This window comes from Camelina sativa, chromosome 9 (genome assembly GCF_030686135.1).
Source record: "Camelina sativa cultivar CO46 ecotype springtype chromosome 9, ASM3068613v1".
NCBI lineage: Eukaryota > Viridiplantae > Streptophyta > Magnoliopsida > Brassicales > Brassicaceae > Camelina > Camelina sativa.
This window is the reverse complement of record NC_141888.1, coordinates 4,050,073-4,067,753: the sequence shown is the minus strand read 5'-3', so window position 1 is coordinate 4,067,753 and position 17,681 is coordinate 4,050,073. Positions and strand designations below refer to the sequence as shown.

Sequence of the window (17,681 nt, the reverse complement as noted above, 5' to 3'; positions counted from 1 at the left end):
AAACTTTCAAAGAAAAACATAACAATAAAACTGTAAAATAGCTATCCACATGTTTAACTTTTATCCACAAATTATAATAGTATTCACATGTCTATGGTCGTATGGATTCGATGTTGTCGTTGTACCATAAACCATAAAATTAGAGCTAAACAACAAAACAATAAATCCTAAACCCTCTACACTAAACCATATACAATAGACAATAAACATAAATTATTTTTTCTGTGAATTTACATAATTTTGTTTTTTTAAAAGATTGACATTTACAAACAATTTCTATCAACAAATTACATTTAAAAAATGTAATTAAAGTGAGATAAGAAAAATAAAGATCAAAAGAGAGAGAAATGAGAAGAAAATAGAAGAGTAAGATAAAATAAAATAAAATAAGATAAAAAGGGTATATGGTTATTTTATATGGTAGAAGTATATCAATAACACAAAGTAAGTGTAAGTGTTATTAATTTGTGGAAAAGTGGGAGTGTAAATACAATATTCCCTTTCATTAATCGCTTAACACATGTTCTCTTCTCAAAAGTTTAAGGCTACATATATAGTTGCTTAAAATTAAAAAAATTGAAAATATTAAATTGAAAATTTTTTTACTGAGTATTATTCATCTCATTCATCTCCAAAATAGTGGATGAATAAGTTCAACACTTTTGCTGTAAGTTTAATTTATTTTTTCAACTTTTTTAGTTGAATGGTTGAATAATATTTTTCAACTTCTCCAACATCTTCCATTCAAACAGTAAAAATTGGGTGAATAACTTTTTTCAACTTTTTCGTCCTTTTCAATTGTGCAACAGTACAACTATTTTTTACAGGTATTGTCGTAACAAAATCTTATCAAAGACTTGCAGGCCCACAATAGCCCACAATAGAAAGTGAATCGGTGAGGCACACAGAGTCACAGAAACAGCATTATATTACTAGGGTTTTATATCTGAGCAACCGATTTTGAAACTTTTGCTGCACGGTATCATCTCCAAGTTATCGGAAAACTCTCTGCTTAAAGAGCGATTATTAAAAGGAGGAGACTCTGGTTATAAACATGAGAAACATAGTTGATGCAGCAGCGCATAACGCTTCGTCAATAGTAGATCTTCCGGAGGATTTGCTGGTAGAGATACTCTATAGGTTTCCGGAGGCTTGTCTGGCACGACTCCGATGTACCTCAAAAGGATGGAACGCTCTTATCAAAAAAGACAAGAGACTTGCCAAGTCTCAGATCATCATGTTGATTGATTTTAGGGTTTATTTAGCGAGCTTTGATCTGAATGGAGTTCACGACAACAACGTTGTAAAGTTAACAAGTCAATTAAGTCTCAAAGATCCTCTTTCTACTTCTCCTAAAGAAGTCGATATAACCGAAGTATTTCACTGCGACGGCTTATTGCTATGCACCACCGAGGATGATAGACTTGTGCTTTGGAATCCATGTTCAGGTGAAACCAGATGGATGATCAAACCCGTAGATCATTCCTTCAAGAATTTTAATTACTACGCTCTCGGTAAAACCTCCTCCTCCAACAAGTACAAAATCTTGAGGATTCGTCAACATGGAACTGGTTTATTTGAAAAATGCCTAGCTGAGTACGAAATTTATGACTCTACCTCTAATTCTTGGAAGTTTGTGGGTAAGACGAGGGACTGGTCCATTCCTGGGTTGAGGCGTCAAGGCATGTCTGTGAATGGAAATACTTACTGGCTTGCCTTCACTCATATTCGAGGCTCGCAAAAGGATATCTTACTGAGTTTTGATTTCTCAAGAGAGAGATTCCAAAGTGCGTCTCTTCCAGTTGATGATATTTCTTATTTTCCTATGGCTTTATCAGTTACTAGACAAGAGCAAAGACTTTGTCTGTTAGCTATGAGATATGTCTGTGGGCTATACGATACACATGTATGGATAGCAACTAAGATTGAGAGAACCGGAGCCATGTCATGGAGCAAGTTCCTAACAGTGAAAGGATCTTTTTATCCCCAGATTATTAATGGGATGAATTTCTTGGCCGATCGGGAGAATAACATGTTACTGTGTCCCGGTAAACAACAGAACTCAAACAGCTTCTTACACATTGTGGGAAAGGATGAACACATAAAAGTGGATCATCATGATGCAGGATCTAAATGCTTACTCGTCTGTTATGTTCCAACTTTAGCTCAAATCCCACAAGATACTTAGGGCCAGGCGCAAGGAAAGCACAAATCACGTGACTTTGTAATTGTGACACCAGTTTATGCATTAATATAATTATCTGTAATTAGTAATGTTGGTTTTGTTTTGTTAAACGATCGAGCATATATTTGTCTTGACTCTTGATCATCAAAAATTTTGTCTTGTTCATCAAAAATTATTCTGATTTCGTTTATAGAAAACCAACAAGACCATTGACGACACTTATGTTTGTTAACTGTGATATAAAGATGTTGAATGATCCTAAAACTTGTACACACCTTAGCTTTTGTTCCAGAATTTCAGATTGAGCTTCATGCCCATTTGATACACATTAGAATAGAGTTGAAACCCAATTTTTGTTGTAAATTCAGATACAACCAATAAGCCATGAAATAACCTTTGTCGGATTAGAATTTCACTTCTCCACTCCTTTTCCAAGGCTTTCCGGTCTTTTACTATTGTTCAAGTCATGGTGTATGTCGATTCTCTTTGCTTCCACCCATCAGACGAAGTGATAATAGGATCGAGTTTACTCTTTTCCTGGTACAGTACATTATACAGGGTTTTGAACGCAAACGCAAATACCGGCTCAATCCATAAACCCTGTTACATTTACCTTTGTACTTGTCTTTTCTCTGATTTATTTCCCTTTTCTATTAGAAACTTTAGGTCGGATTCATCAAGACAACTCAAATATATTCATACAGATCGTCCCATTCATATCAAATTTGGGTTACATCATTCTCTTGGGTTCGATATTTATGCGTTTTTCTTCTTTGTAATGTCGTTTCTGGCTCTCAAGGGGGTTTAATCAGATTGGTCGCTGATTCGTTAATTTAATAAAACAATCCTTATGTCTTGTAAACATTCTCTCCTAAACCTCTTTAGTATCTTTAGTTTCTTCCATATAAATCGCCATCTATGATTGTACAGTAGGTGGTTTTGTTCAAGTAAATTCTAAATGTTCAACCTTTATGTTTCGATTATCGTTGTTGTTCCATCCGTTATTTAGGGTTTCAAATAGTGTTTTCGATGACCAATATGACGAACAGGTTTAAATCGTTTTTGATATTGCTTTATTGTATACTAGAAAGAGTAGCCCACGCGATGTGTGGGTTATGTATGCATTATTAATTTGAAATAAAAGATGAAGTTTCTATTCAATTCTATATGAAATGTACATGTAATTGTTACTATATATTGAAAATTAATTTTTATAATATTATCGTTTAACTACAATATTTTTATAGATATTTGTTATATGATACTTCATAAAAGAATCATTTTGATAGAGAAAAAAGTTAAAGTACACACAGTAATCAGTATTGTTGAAAATATTTAAACAACTTGTTACTATAATAATATGACTATTGTTTTAGTTACCGCAAAATCAATTTAATTTGGTATTTTCGTTAAGTAATTAAGATAAATTATATTTATTTACACTTTTTTTTTTGAAAAAACTGATAAGTAGTCTAAAAATAAAATTGTAAAACCTTACTATATAATTACTTTGATAGATAATCTAATGTTGTTCTATATATTAATTTTACTTTCATAATCTAAAAGTAATATTTAACAACAAATAATTTTAAAAGAAATACGTTCTCTTATAATCCATTTTAAATAATATCCTTATATATATACAAAGTAACTAAAAAATTTTAAACCCTAAACTCCAAATACTAAACATACTAAACATTATCTCTCAATCATTCTTGAATTAATTTGCCTCAACTTTTTATGTTTTGTGAATGATTTCATAAATAAAACATTTAACTTTTATAGATTTTATACTATGGAGTATTGATGTACCATTTTTTCCATTGCTTGCTTTTTTTACAATTCACTTTACCTCTGTATAATAAACTTTTATTTTGCTCGGTCTAAACGTTTGAAGTCCCTTTGATATGCCTCCATCTTCATGGATAGTGATTCTCCACAATCTGGCCAATATTGTAATATGAAACAAAATCCCTTTCATCCAACAAAATGAAAATGTTGCCACAAATCATATTCCAGCCTTCTTTCCATTAGACTTTTTTTTGTCAATATATAATCGACAAGGCCTGATTCATACCCAGTCCCTACTAAGAGAGATAACACGACTTAGTAGAATCGAGCTCCTGTGGGATCGGTCGCAGAGGTGGTACTGTAAACACTTGACTAAAAACACTTCCCATCATTTAAAATGTTTAAAATTATATGGGACTGTATTAAATGGTTATATTAGACAATACTCCCTCTGTTCCAAGTTAATCCATATTTTAGGATTTTCAAACATATTAAAAAAAACATACTTACATTATTTTGTGATTAATGAATTTCAACCAATAACATTCAGCTCTTTTTTTTTTGAAATTTACAATTTGTCATTAATTACTTATTAAAAATATCTAGAAAACCTAAAAATTGTTTTTTTGTGCAACATTTGTTTTTCTCTAGAAAATAGATTAATAAGGAATGGATGGAGTAGATTTTAGTGAGGAAAATATATTGTGACTATTATAATATACATATTATTTGATGGCTTTAAAACATAATATAAATTTGTGGTCTAAGGTTGTTTAGTCTGCTTGTCCTCCAGAACTGGTCTGGCTCCAATCTCGATAAGATGTTAAAACAAACACATAAACCTAAAATAAAGACGTTTAACTAATTCTCAGGAAAGTTAAAATAATGTCTACATATATAAAAACCAAGGGTAAATTTTTATTAAAAAGTAAATAAAGGAATTTAGATTAAAATTTACTTAATCATTTTTTTTAAGAATCTACTTTCTTGTATCTTGACAAGACTTTAGCTGAACCTTTAATATCCATTGATTCCATTCCATGGCTTCCATATAATATAGTTTTAATATTTGAGAGTAAATTTGAGTCTAAGTATTTAAGTAAATGTCTAATAGACGTTACTCTTAGGTTCAAAATATTTTATTAACAATTACAAATTTGGAAATTAGGGTATTTGGTGTTATAACAGTTATATTTTCCTAACTTTACATAACACAGCAACATTTGGCAGCGTATATTTTTGACACATGTCCTCACTTCTCAATTATTAATTTATTTTTCTCAAAACTACATACATTATTTTTCATATTCACTATATTTAAATGATATTTCTGTCCTAAAAATATATTGACATTTATATATGTAATATCCTTTTAGTCATTATATATAGATATCATTTATCAATATCTTATATAATTACCATAACATTAAAATTTTGCAAATAAAAAAGAATTATTAATATTATAATTTTGGACAAAATAAATTTCCAATTATTAATGATTTAATATTAGTATCATAATTTCAGAAAAATATAATGTGATGGTTATTAAACTCTTTACTAATTTCAAGCTATAATAATATTATAATATTATAATAATTATATGTTGACAAAAAAATTAGAATATTTGCTTCACATTTTTGTGTCAAAAGATCAAATCAATTTATCCTAATATAATTTAAAGATATAAAACAACATGATATTTTATCTTTCTTTAATAGTAATCATTAATACAATTTATTGCATATTAATTCTTTAAAATGTAACTCCAATGATATTTGAAAATTATTTAAAACAAATCTTTCATCATATGAATACACTTTAATGTATTAACTGTAATACAATTTGTGTTTTAATATTTGTTAATATTTTATTAACAGTTACTCTCTTTAATGCATGGTAAAAGCAATTTTTAACCCACTACATGATATTAAATATTAAATTTTAATATATTTTCCATATAAGGAATAATCAAACTTAATGATTTAATTAATACTATTTTAAATATGTCACTTACAGTTTTCTAATGAAATAAATAGATAGAAAATCAAGAAAGTCAACATATATGAAAATCTTCTTATATATATGATTTGAACATGAGAACAATTCTGAAATGCTCTTGACAAGATCGATTTTATGTTGATATGTGTATTGATATGAAAGAAGAAGCTATTGTTGTGTAATTTATCATAATTTAATAGGATTTTAGAGGAAGTATGGAACTGACTAACTTTATTGTCTACTCAATGAAAGAAAATATTATATGATTTTAAAACGTGTGAAAATTAAGGTTTATAAAATTACATTAAGGCTTAATCATAATCATGTATTTAAACTATTTCATTTCTCATCCAAGATATGATTTTTATTATGATATTTTCTTTTATTATAAAATAGTGTATTTTTTTACTTTAAGGATGAAGGACAAATTAAATAAAATGTAAGAAAAATGTTTAAAATAGATGTATCAAATATCAGTTATTTATTAGTAAATGTTATTGAATATTACATTTCTTATCATATACATAATATGAGATTTTATTATAAAATAATTTGATTTTGTTTGACAAAAAAATTTAAGATATAAAAGTGGATTTAAAAATATATGTCAATTGTACCAACATTAGGAAGAGAACTATGACTATTTGGAATTGAAAATAATATAAATTTGTTAAATAATAAAATAGAAATAAAGGATGACAGGTGTCGGTAAAAGAGAATGCCAAATGTCGCAGTGTGAGTAAAAGTTAGAAAAAATCTTCTCTTATTACATAAGATTATTAATTCGATATTTGATTCTTCTTGTTATGTGGTATTCTTTTAGCTAGGTGAACGAGAGAAATGGAGGAGACTATAAGGATATGTGATTTGCCCGACGATTTGCTATTGTGGATCTTAACCCTCGTTTCCTTAGCTCTATCCAACCAGATCCCCGTCGATGTTTCTTTCCCGGATGCTAGCCTGCCATCTCTCTTATATCTGGAGCTTCCCATGTTCTCCGTGAACTGAATGTTCAATAACGTGATGAGGATAAGAACTTGACAAACTTTACCGTCAAAGTGCCTTCATTGAAAAAATTTACTTATTAGATGGTGCAGCAGTTATGGACCTTATGGTGGTGGGTTTAGATGGGAATATCATCAGACTGGGGCGTCCTCGTTGGTGATAGATTGCCCTGCGTAATTAACATATTGAAGCCTATATGAAGATTGGGGATACTATTCTAGTTTGATAGAGAATATGCTATTGCCTTGATGAGGTATTGATCGGCCATGTTCCTAACCCTGATGGAAAGTTTATGAGGTGTCTTTCTTCTGCCAGATGTCTCCGCTTGTATTTATTCGAATCAATGGTAAGGGGCGGTAAACATATGTATAATCTTTCTCTCCTTTTGTTCCTTCCATGTTCCTCAATTAAATATAGTCTTCTTTGTTTGTTTTATTTTGTTTTGTTTTGTTTTTGTTTTTGTTTTTGTTTTTGTTTTTGTAACGCCATTAATTTCTCTCGGTTCATAGATATAGTCTTTGTTTCACAAAAGACGTACGACAGTACATTGGTTGGAACCACTTGTTTTTATGCTTCAAAACTACCCTAAACTGAAAATTCTTACGATCAAAACCAATGTAAGTGCCCTCCTCTTATCCCTTCAATAAATATGCACATGATCTAGGTTTGATGACTGAATTATTAAAATAACTAATGTATAATGGTATCATTAATTAGGGTTTTTTTCCACATCTTCGTGGAACCAGCCGAGTACTATTCCCGAATGCTTATCGTCTCATCTAGAGATTATTAAGTGGAAAAGATATGAAGGAAAAGAAGAAGATGAGAAACAACTAATGGCATACATTCTCGCTAACTCAAAGTGTTTAAAAACAGTCAAGATCTTCAGCGACGATCTTCAAGAGTGCCAGAAAAAAGGAATTGGAATCTATGCCTAGGATTTCAGCATCATCTCAGCTTCTTTATTCTACCGCTAAAGCCGAGTCGACTATTTAGCTGGAGACAATTTTATTTTACTACAGTAAAATCATTTTTAAATATCTTGTAAAAAGTTTCAGACGCATTGGAGGAGGGATGTTTAAAAATACACATCTAAAATAAAATATATTAGATTCCGCGGGCATAAATTTATTATTATTATTTATATTTTATATTGTATTTTTTTTTGGTTAGATATTTGATGTTTTGCAAATATTTATATTCATTTTTAACCCTTAATATACTTCATGACTATTTATTTGTTATATTTAGTTTGTTTTGTTTAGTGTTTGAGATTTTATTTTGATTTTTAATTATTATAACAAAAAAATAAGGGATCTAAATACACAATAAGTCATTTATACGCTATGATTAAGTCACATTTTTCCTAATGATTTAATTATTTTACATAATCTTAGTTAAATCAATTTAATTTTATATGTCAAATATTCTAATATTAATAGTGTTGACAAATAATAAAATGAGGATTTAACCCGTGTTAGTACAAATTTAATGATAGTTTATTCATTCCAACATGTCGTCTTTATAACACATCTACTATATAACCATATTATATAGTATTTTGAACTTTTTTAATTTTACATACTCGTACTATTTTAAAATTTTATGAAGTTTATATATTAATTATAATATTCAAATAAATGTGAATCGAAGTTCTTCTTACGTTAAGAATCAAAACTCACAGGTTTTGAAAAATAAAATAGGAATCAAATTGTTGTTTTCTTGGTTTGCAAAAGGTTGATAGATAGAATATTTTCAATACACAATAGAAGGTGTAGTTAAATATATCATATTTTGTGTTTCCATATTGATGTTGCCGTAACTTTTTAGTTGAAATGGAATGTAAAATATTTAGGAAAGAAAATCTGAAGTAATGCTATTTTTGGAAACTTTTGAAGAGTTAATGTTGTAAATAAAAATTTAAATATGCAAAACTAAAAGGACATAACACAAAATGTACTTCAAAAATGTTAATATAGATTTGTTTTTACTTTTTACCATCTTAATTATGAATTTATGATATCTCTACGTTAAATGTATAGACTATCTACTTTTGAAAACAAATAAATAACAACACCTTGTTGCCAAAAAAAAAAAAAAAAAAAAAAAAACACAATCTTGTTGAAATATATATCAAACCGGAACCTCGTAGTCTACATTCAACGATCTCGTCAATGGTTTTGGCCATATGAGGAGTGAAATGATTTTTCCAGTCACTCCTCATAGAATACATTTAGAATCGATACCAATTCTCGTTGTACCCGTATAGGACCCTATAGGTAAGCCAAACCTATTTGGTTATTTACTCCCCAAGTCCCAACTAATACAACAAGTGTCTATCTTGAAATCTTTTAGAATGGTTCCTTTGAATAAATCAACAAAGACCCATACATTATAGTGAATAGCCAAGCCAACCCCTATAAATCAACAAGTTTTAGGATCATTCAATATCTAAATATCACAAAAACAAACCAACATAAGTGTCGTCACTGGTCTTGGTGGTTTATATAAACGAAACCATAATATAACTTTTGATGATCAAGACATATGTATATGCTCTCGTTTGGCAAAAACAAAACCAACATTAGTAATTATAGAGTGCAAAATGTACCTTTAAATAAATATCACGAAGACCATATGAATAGATAATTAATGCATAAACTGGTGTCACAATATTACAAGTCATGTGATTGTTGCTTTCTTTGCGCCTGGCCTAATTAAGAACCTTGTTGGATTTGAACTAAAGTTGGAACATAACAGACGAGTAAGCATTTAGATCCTGCATCATGATGATCCACTCCCATGTATTTATCCTTTCCGACAATGTCTAAGAAGCTGTTTGAGTTCTGTTGTTTACCGGGACACAGTAACATGTTATTCTCCCGATCGGCCAAAAAATTCATCCCACTACAGAATATAAGAAACTGGCGATAAAAAGATTGTTTCACTGTTAGGAACATGCTCCATGACATGGCTCCGGTACTCTCAATCTTAGTTGCTATCCACACATGTATATCATAGTAATGATCTCTCATACCTAACAGACAAAGTTTTTGCTCTTCTCTAGTAACTGATAAAGCCATAGGTACATAAGAAAAATCATCAACTGGAAGAGACACACTTTGGAATCTCTCTGTCGAGAAATCAAAACTTAATAAAAAGTCCTTTTGCGAGTCTGGAAAAGGACTGGAGGCAAGCCAGTAAGTATTTCCATTCACAGACATGCCCCGACGCCTCAACCCGTGAATGGACCAGTCGCTAGTCTCACCCACAAACCTCCAAGAATCAGAGGTAAAGTCATAGATTTCGTACTCAACTAGGCATTTTTCAAGTATACCATTTCCATGTTGACGAATCCTCAAGATTTTATACTTGTTGGAGGAGGAGGTTTTACCGAGAGCGTAGTAATTAAAATTCTTGAAGGAATGATCTACGGGTTTGATCATCCATCTGGTTTCACCTGAACATGGATTCCAAAGCACAAGTCTATCGTCCTTGGTGGTGCATAGCAATAAGCCGTCGCAGTGAAATACTTCGCTTATATCGACTTCTTTAGGAGAAGTAGAAAGAGGATCTTTGAGACTTAATTGACTTGTTAACTTTACAACGTTGTTGACGTGAACTCCATTCAGATCAATACTAGCTAAATAAACCCTAAAATCAATCAACATGATGATCTGAGACTTGGCAAGTCTCTTATCTTTTTTGATTAGAGCGTTCCATCCTTTTGAGGTACATCGGAGTCGTGCCAGAGAAGCCTCCGGAAACCTATAGAGTATCTCTACTAGCAAATCCTCCGGAAGATCTACTATTGACGAAGCGTTATGCGCTGCTGCATCAATTAAGCTTCTCATGTTTATAACCAGAGTCTCCTCCTTTTAATAATCGTTCTTTAAGCAGAGAGTTTTCCGATAACTTCGAGATATACCGTGCAGCAAAAGTTTCAAATCGGTTGCTCAGATATAATAAAAGTATAAAACCCTTGTATTCTAGTGTTGTGTGTGTATGAAAAACGAAAACCCTAGCAATTGTGTGCTGTGTGTGTGACATTGTGTGCCTCACCGACTCACCTTCTATTTTGAGCTTTCTTCGTCCTATATTCAGCTGAAAAGTTGGGCTTGTGGGCCTGCAATACTATAAGTAGCCGACAGCAATACGTACAAAGATCTTTGTGCAAGAAAAGGAAAAAAGGATAAATCTTCACTCGCAGAGAGAGAGCTCAAAGATATTGCAGGTAACAAGCACTCAGAGAACACTGGCAATACCAGTATACCACTTCTGGCCATGATATCATATTCTTTTTCCTGATAAAAAAACGCACACTGTTTATCGATGATGTTAATTGATAAGAAGCACAAACCGTGCCCTTCTCTGTATATTGCATTATCAATATATAGTAGTACAAGTAAATCAATCAAAGTAATTACATAATATACGGTATCACAAAATAATAATTATATTATTGTGTTTCCTATTCTGTCACGCCCCTGCAATTGTAGCGTAAGGAGGTTGGACGCTTACACTGGAGCGAAAATTCGTGAAAAGTGAAGTGGGAAGCCCCTTGGTGGAAATATCTGCATATTGGTACGCAGAGGGGACATGGAGAACACGGACGTCTCCAACAGCAACACGTTCACGTACAAAATGGATATCAATCTCTATGTGTTTGGTGCGTTGGTGTTGGACTGGATTGGTGGAGAGATATACGGCACTGACGTTGTCACAATAGACGATCGTTGCGGTACAGATTAGACAATGTAGTTCTAAGAGGAGGTTTCGTTGCTAACTTGTTTCGGCAACTACATTTGCTACACCATGATACTCAGCTTCTGCACTAGAACGAGATACGGTAGGCTGTCGTTTCGACGACCATGATACAATGTTGTCACCAAGGAAGACGCAGTAGCCAGATGTCGAACGGCGTGTGGTTGTGCAGCATGTCCAATCTGCGTCTGTGTAAGCTGTGATTGTAGATATAGAGGTTGGTTTCAAGTGAATACCGTGTGATGGGGACATCAAGTCATCATCAACCAAGGATCAGGGAGGAGACACCAATAAGACGACCAAGACTCTTGGAGAGAACCAACCCGAGCGTATCAAAGACATATGTCCCTTTCTTGGAGCATATCAAACAAACGAGGATGATTTAAGCTACAAATCAACTTATTTAAGAAACCTAAGTCATCACGGAAATACAGAGAAGTGGAATTGGTTTAATCACTTGCAAAACAGACTTTGGCGACCAGGAGAGACATCTAAGCATTCACTAGGCACGTCTACCCATACAGGAGAGTCGTCTAATATCTTTCCATGCACCAGCAAGCACCAGATCAGGCGGATCTCCTTGTCCTCACACTTTCCTTATATAGCCGCATTCACACTTGGGGCAATAACTATCCAGCAGCTTTCTCACCAAGACTGCTGCGTTTTGGGCCACCTCTATGACGACCAGAATGTTCCAGAGAAGCTCACATATCCCCTTAAACCTACCAGATTCAAAGGAGACACCACTTCCCCTATTTTGATGGATTTCTTCATTATTGCCCAACGGCTAGTTTGCATTTATTGTATGATTTCTTTCTTATTTCTACAATTTTAGAACGTTAGTCTACTCTTGTAAGAGCCCTATATAAAGCTCATTTCGTCCTTTGTAATAGTCACCTTTCAATCATCTAAGAAAATACAAGTTTGTTTTGTTTTATTCAAAGAGTGTCTTTGTTTAAGCAAGTTTGTCTTTAAGTTTCATTTGAGAGATTCATTTGATTCTTGAGATTAAAGGATTAGGATTGTTTGTGTGATTCAAACAAGTCTAGTTCTCCACTGATTGAGAGAGTCAATCAAACCCACAGATTGAGAGAGTCAATCAAAGCAACACCACCACCTTTACCATCGTATCTATCTTCCGCCAATGCTTATTGATCAGTTCTTGATCACCGTTTGTTTATAAGATTGCGGAGTGAGTCCGGATCCTATATCACCGTGTGTGATGGTGCCCTTTATGTAGCAGATTATTCGTTTGAGAGCATTAAGGTGAGGCTCACGTGGATCATGCATATGGAGGCAAACTTGTTGAACTGCATAGGCTATGTCAGGGCGTGTGAATGTAAGGTATTGGAGGGCACCAGCGAGACTACGGTAAAGTGTGGGGTCTGCAACAGGTGTTCCAACCGCAGCGGGAAGTTTCGAAGACGTATCAACCGGTGTTGAGGTAGAGTTGCAGTTTGTCATCCCTGTCCGATGTATGATGTCCACAGCGTAATTTTGTTGGCTCAAGAACATCCCGTTGTTGTCCCTGTTAATAGCAATACCAAGAAAATAGTGCAGTTTGCCTAGATCAGTCATAGAAAATTTAGAGTTAAGAGATGTTATGATCAACCGTAGTAATGAAGTGGAAGATGAGGTGAGGCCAATGTCATCAACATAGAGAAGAAGGTATGCCAAATCGTTCCGGCGTTTGAGGACAAATAATGATGTGTCGGCTTTGCTTTATTTGAAGCCTATTTTGTTTGTGAAGGTGGCAAAACGGTGATACCAAGCCCGAGGCGCTTGTTTTAGGCCGTAAAGATACTTGCGGAGGAGACACACATGTGTAGGCCGAGTGGGATCAACAAATCCAGGAGGTTGATGCATATAGACTGTCTCGTCAAGATCACCGTATAGGAAAGCGTTTTTTACGTCTAGTTGATGAACAGGCCAATCAAGAGAAACAGCAACTTGAAGAACGGTACGAATTGAGGCGGGCTTGCCTACGGGGCTGAAGGTTTCATCACAATCAATTCCAATTTGCTGTGATTTTCCATTGGCGACCAGTCGAGCTTTGTATCTAGAGAGCTGTCCATCTGCATTAAATTTGTGTCTAAAAAGCCACATAGAACGCACAATATTAGTATTTAAGGGCCGTGGGACTATTGTCCACGTCCCAGCTGCAATTTGAGCATCATATTCATCCTGCATGGCATTGTTCCAATACTTATCTTTTGCAGCTTGGACATGAGAGAGTGGGAGAGGAGAAATCGTGTCAGTATGAAGAGAGAAAATCTGTTCCTTTTTACTAATACCACTACGACTCCAAGTTTGAATGACATGAGGAGGTTGAGGAGGAGGAGCATGGGCAGCTGCCGTGCCCATTAACAACGTTTGAACCGAGGGAGAAGGACGAATCAAAGTGACGGGCTGAGAGGAGGATGTTGTAGTCGGGACCGTTGAGGGTTGACCAAAGGTAGAAGGATGAGTAGAGTGGGTGGGCTGAGAAGAGGATGTTGTTGTCGTGACTGTTGATGAGGGTAGAACAGAGGTAGAAGGTTGAGTAGATGGATTCGGTGATGGTTGAGTAGATGGAGTCGGTGATGGTTGAATAGTGGTGAGACGTGGAGCAGTAGAACAAGTTGGGGGTTGATGAGTAAGTGCAGGGGAAAGAGATTGGAGAGGTGGATAAGTGAAGATATTGTGAGATGATGGTGACGAGCAAGTTTCAGAAACAGAGGATTGATAGGGGAATGAGTTTTCGTCAAAAATGACGTGGCGGGACAAAATGATTCGTTTGGTTTGCAGATCCAAACAACGGTAGCCACTATGGTTGGTTGGGTAACCTAGAAAAACGCATTTAGCAGAGCGAGGAGAGAGTTTATGGATTGTGGTAGGGATGAGATTTGGGTTACAAAGGCATCCAAAAATTCGAAAGTGGTCATAAGAGACAGGTTTTTGAAATAAACGAGTAAAAGAGATTTCATTGTTTATGGAAGAAGAAGGAAGAATGTTGAAAATATGAGTTGCCATATAAAGAGCTTCAATTCAATAGGAAGGAGGCATATGAGCGTGAAAAAGAAGTACACGGACCATGTTGTTGAGAGTTCAGAGCGTACGTTCGGCACGGCCATTCTGTTGAGAAGTATGAGGGCAAGAGAACCGAGATTGGATACCGTGGGAGGAGATAAAGTTGTTAAAATCACGACTAGTATATTTGCCACCATTGTCACATTGGAAAGCTTTTATTGTTTAATGAAACTGAGTTTGGACATAATGGAAAAAATGTAAAAACTTTGTAGAGACTTCACTCTTTTGTCTTAAAGGATAAACCCAAAGAAAATGGCTGTATTGACCTAAAAAAATAACGTAATATCTTATTCCACTGACACTTGGAACAGGAGATGTCCAAATGTCAGAGTGCACAATGTCGAAAGCAGAAAAAACTTGTAAGGAAGAAGAGAAAAATGGTTGGCGAATATTTTTCCCCAGATGACATGGGTCGCACAAGGGAGACGTATCCGGTTTTGAACACTTAAGAAAACCAGAAGATATAAAAAAACGAAGCGTAGAGTTCCCGGGATGACCGAGATGACAATGACAAACAGAAGGAGAATGAGAGGTGGAAACAAAAGCTTGCGGAAGATGAGATGAGGGTGGTGAGATGGAGTAGAGGGGGCCTTTGCTATTACATCGGAGTATCGGAGCTCGAGTTTTGAAGGTCCTTGATAAGAAAACCAAAAGGATCAAACTCAACAGAGCAAAGATTATCTATTGTAAATTGACGGACAGAAACAAGAATTTTTAAAATTCCAGGGCAAAGTAAAACATTGTGAAGAGAGAGAGGGCGAGAAGATGTTAAAATGGAGGAGGTTCCGATAGCAGTTGCAGAAAGATGGGATCCATTACCTACTGTGACTAATGGAAGAGACGCAGAAGAGGAGGGAGAGGAAGAAGAGATAAAAAGCATACCTGGTTGTGATGTAAGATGTGCAGTGGCACTAGTATCCATGTACCATCCAGAATCTGTTGGATCGTGTAACGTCATTGTATTGAATGCACTAGGCAGAGCAGTTGGTATGAAAGCTTGATTCATTGGTGCTGGTCCTTGAATGTGTGGTTGGGAGGTCTGAGTTAGATATACAGCACCACGTTGTTGAGGCACTGATCCAAGAATTTCATATTGCATAGAAGAGTATTGAGGCGGAAATGGCTGCGGTGAGGAGTTTGTTGGCCAGTGTTGTTGGGGCCAAACAGGTTATTGTTGCTGCAGCCAAGACCATGATGGCTGTGAAGAGTGGCGAGGATTCCAGTTTTGATGAGAGTTGTGTCGTCCTCGACCTTGACGACCACCACGATTTCCCCTGTTATTGCGATGACCGCCTCTGTAACTATTATTGTTGTAGTCTTGTGTAGGAGGAAAAACAAAAGGTTGAGACTGACGATGAGGCGTCATGGTGAGGAGAACCTGAGATGATGAAGCGTTGTCATCATTGTTGGGGACGGAGGGACGTTTGGTCTTGAGGTGAGATTCTTCATCAATGAGCATGGATCTGGCATCTTTGAATGAGCAGGGTGGTGAGCGATGTTTGATAACATTGATAATGTTATCAAATTTGGAGGTAAGGCCATTGAGAAGATGCATTACTAAGGCACGATCAGAAACTGGAGAGTCGACATTGGCGAGTGTATTGGAGATGGATTTCAGCTTTTGACAGTAGTCATGAACAGGAAGATCACCAATCGTGAGAGTGCAGAGTTCGTTTTCCAGTTGAATCACCTGCGCCTCTTTGTTGTCGCGGAATAAGTTCTCAAGCTTGAGCCAGAGTTCACGAGCGGAGCATTGAGTTTTCAGAACTGAGTTGAGAAGAGATTCAGATATAGTACCGTAGATCCACATCTTGACTGTGTTTTCGAGTTGTTTCCAGTTAGTGTCTGTTGGTCCGGTGGGGATAAAAGAGCCATCGATATGGCCTGTGAGAGAGAAGCTGAAGCAATGAGTTTCGAAGAGGATGCGCCAAGAATCATAATTCATCTTGTTCATGTCAAGAGTGAGAGGAATGTGGGCACGGATCTGAGTGAGACTTGCAGCGGAGGTAGGAGAAGCGGTTGGTATGGCAGTTGACGCCATTGGAGAAACAGAGAGGAAAGAGTGGAAGAGATACGAAAGAAAAAGAAAAAAAATGAAAGAGAAGAGACTTGGAGAAGAAGAAAGAAGAATGAGAGACAGAGAAGAGTGGCGACTGCAGAAGAAAAAGAATTAGGTTAGAGACAAGGCTCTGATACCATGTTAATTGATAAAAAGCACAAACCCCTTCTCTGTATATTGCATTATCAATATATAGTAGTACAAGTGAATCAATCTAAGTAATTACATAATATATGATATCACAAAATAATAATTCTATTATTGTGTTTCCTATTCTATCAGCTGACACTGCAAATTACTAAACATCATACATTATTACTGAAACCTTACTACGAGATGCTTCATAAAAACTTGACTATATATTTATCAGATTCTTGAATAGAAGTTCTCCACTGAGAATCAGTAGGTTTTCACCGTGAAGAAAGGCTGACTAGGATCTCTCAGCTAGCTTCTCTCTACTGAAACGAGCTAATAGCCTCTCCTTAAAGTATTACCTGCCAGTATAAGGAGCTCTTTTTGGTAGTTACTTCTCCAAATTCTTAACTAAGAATTGTGTGACGACAAGGTTCGACTTTTTGACTGGGAGATCCCTTAAATATACATTGAATTATGAGCAAGCAACCAATAAGCTTACTTAAACATTTTAAAGGCTATAGGGAAACTGATTTTTGTATCTTCTGCAGTTTTTTTCTCCAAATTGGAGCAATCATCCTAGTCAAGTCCTTCATGATGCAAGTGAAGTGTTTATGGAAACTGCTAAAATTTTCAAGTATTCTGGAAAAGAATATGGAGCAATTGTGTATTCTGCAA

The 17,681-nt window shown here is 34.8% G+C and overlaps 1 protein-coding gene and 1 pseudogene across 1 annotated transcript; one reads left to right on the top strand and one right to left on the bottom strand.

The window, feature by feature from the left end:
• The first annotated feature begins 1,054 nt into the window (after positions 1-1,054).
• Positions 1,055-2,188, top strand: LOC104714978 (putative F-box protein At4g10190 pseudogene; annotated as a pseudogene).
• A 4,565-nt stretch (positions 2,189-6,753) lies between these two features.
• On the bottom strand, positions 6,754-16,687 carry LOC104714977 (putative F-box protein At4g10190). Its single transcript, XM_010432436.2, has 4 exons — positions 16,621-16,687; positions 9,702-10,787; positions 7,224-7,263; positions 6,754-7,036 (listed from the first exon to the last, which is right to left on the bottom strand). The coding sequence occupies exons 1-4, from the start codon at positions 16,685-16,687 to the stop codon at positions 6,754-6,756; spliced, it is 1,476 nt and encodes a 491-aa protein (XP_010430738.2).
• Between the last annotated feature and the right edge of the window lie 994 nt (positions 16,688-17,681).

Coding starts and splice junctions, on each gene's coding strand:
- LOC104714977 (XM_010432436.2), bottom strand. CDS start 16,687: ATGGCTCTTTTATCCCCACCGGACCAACAGACACTAACTGGAAACAAC. Junction 10,788..16,620: donor CTCGAAAACACAGTCAAGAT/GTGGATCTACGG, acceptor CTTCGTCAATAG/TAGATCTTCCGGAGGATTTG. Junction 7,037..7,223: donor CCGATCAATACCTCATCAAG/GCAATAGCATAT, acceptor TTTTCAATGAAG/GCACTTTGACGGTAAAGTTT.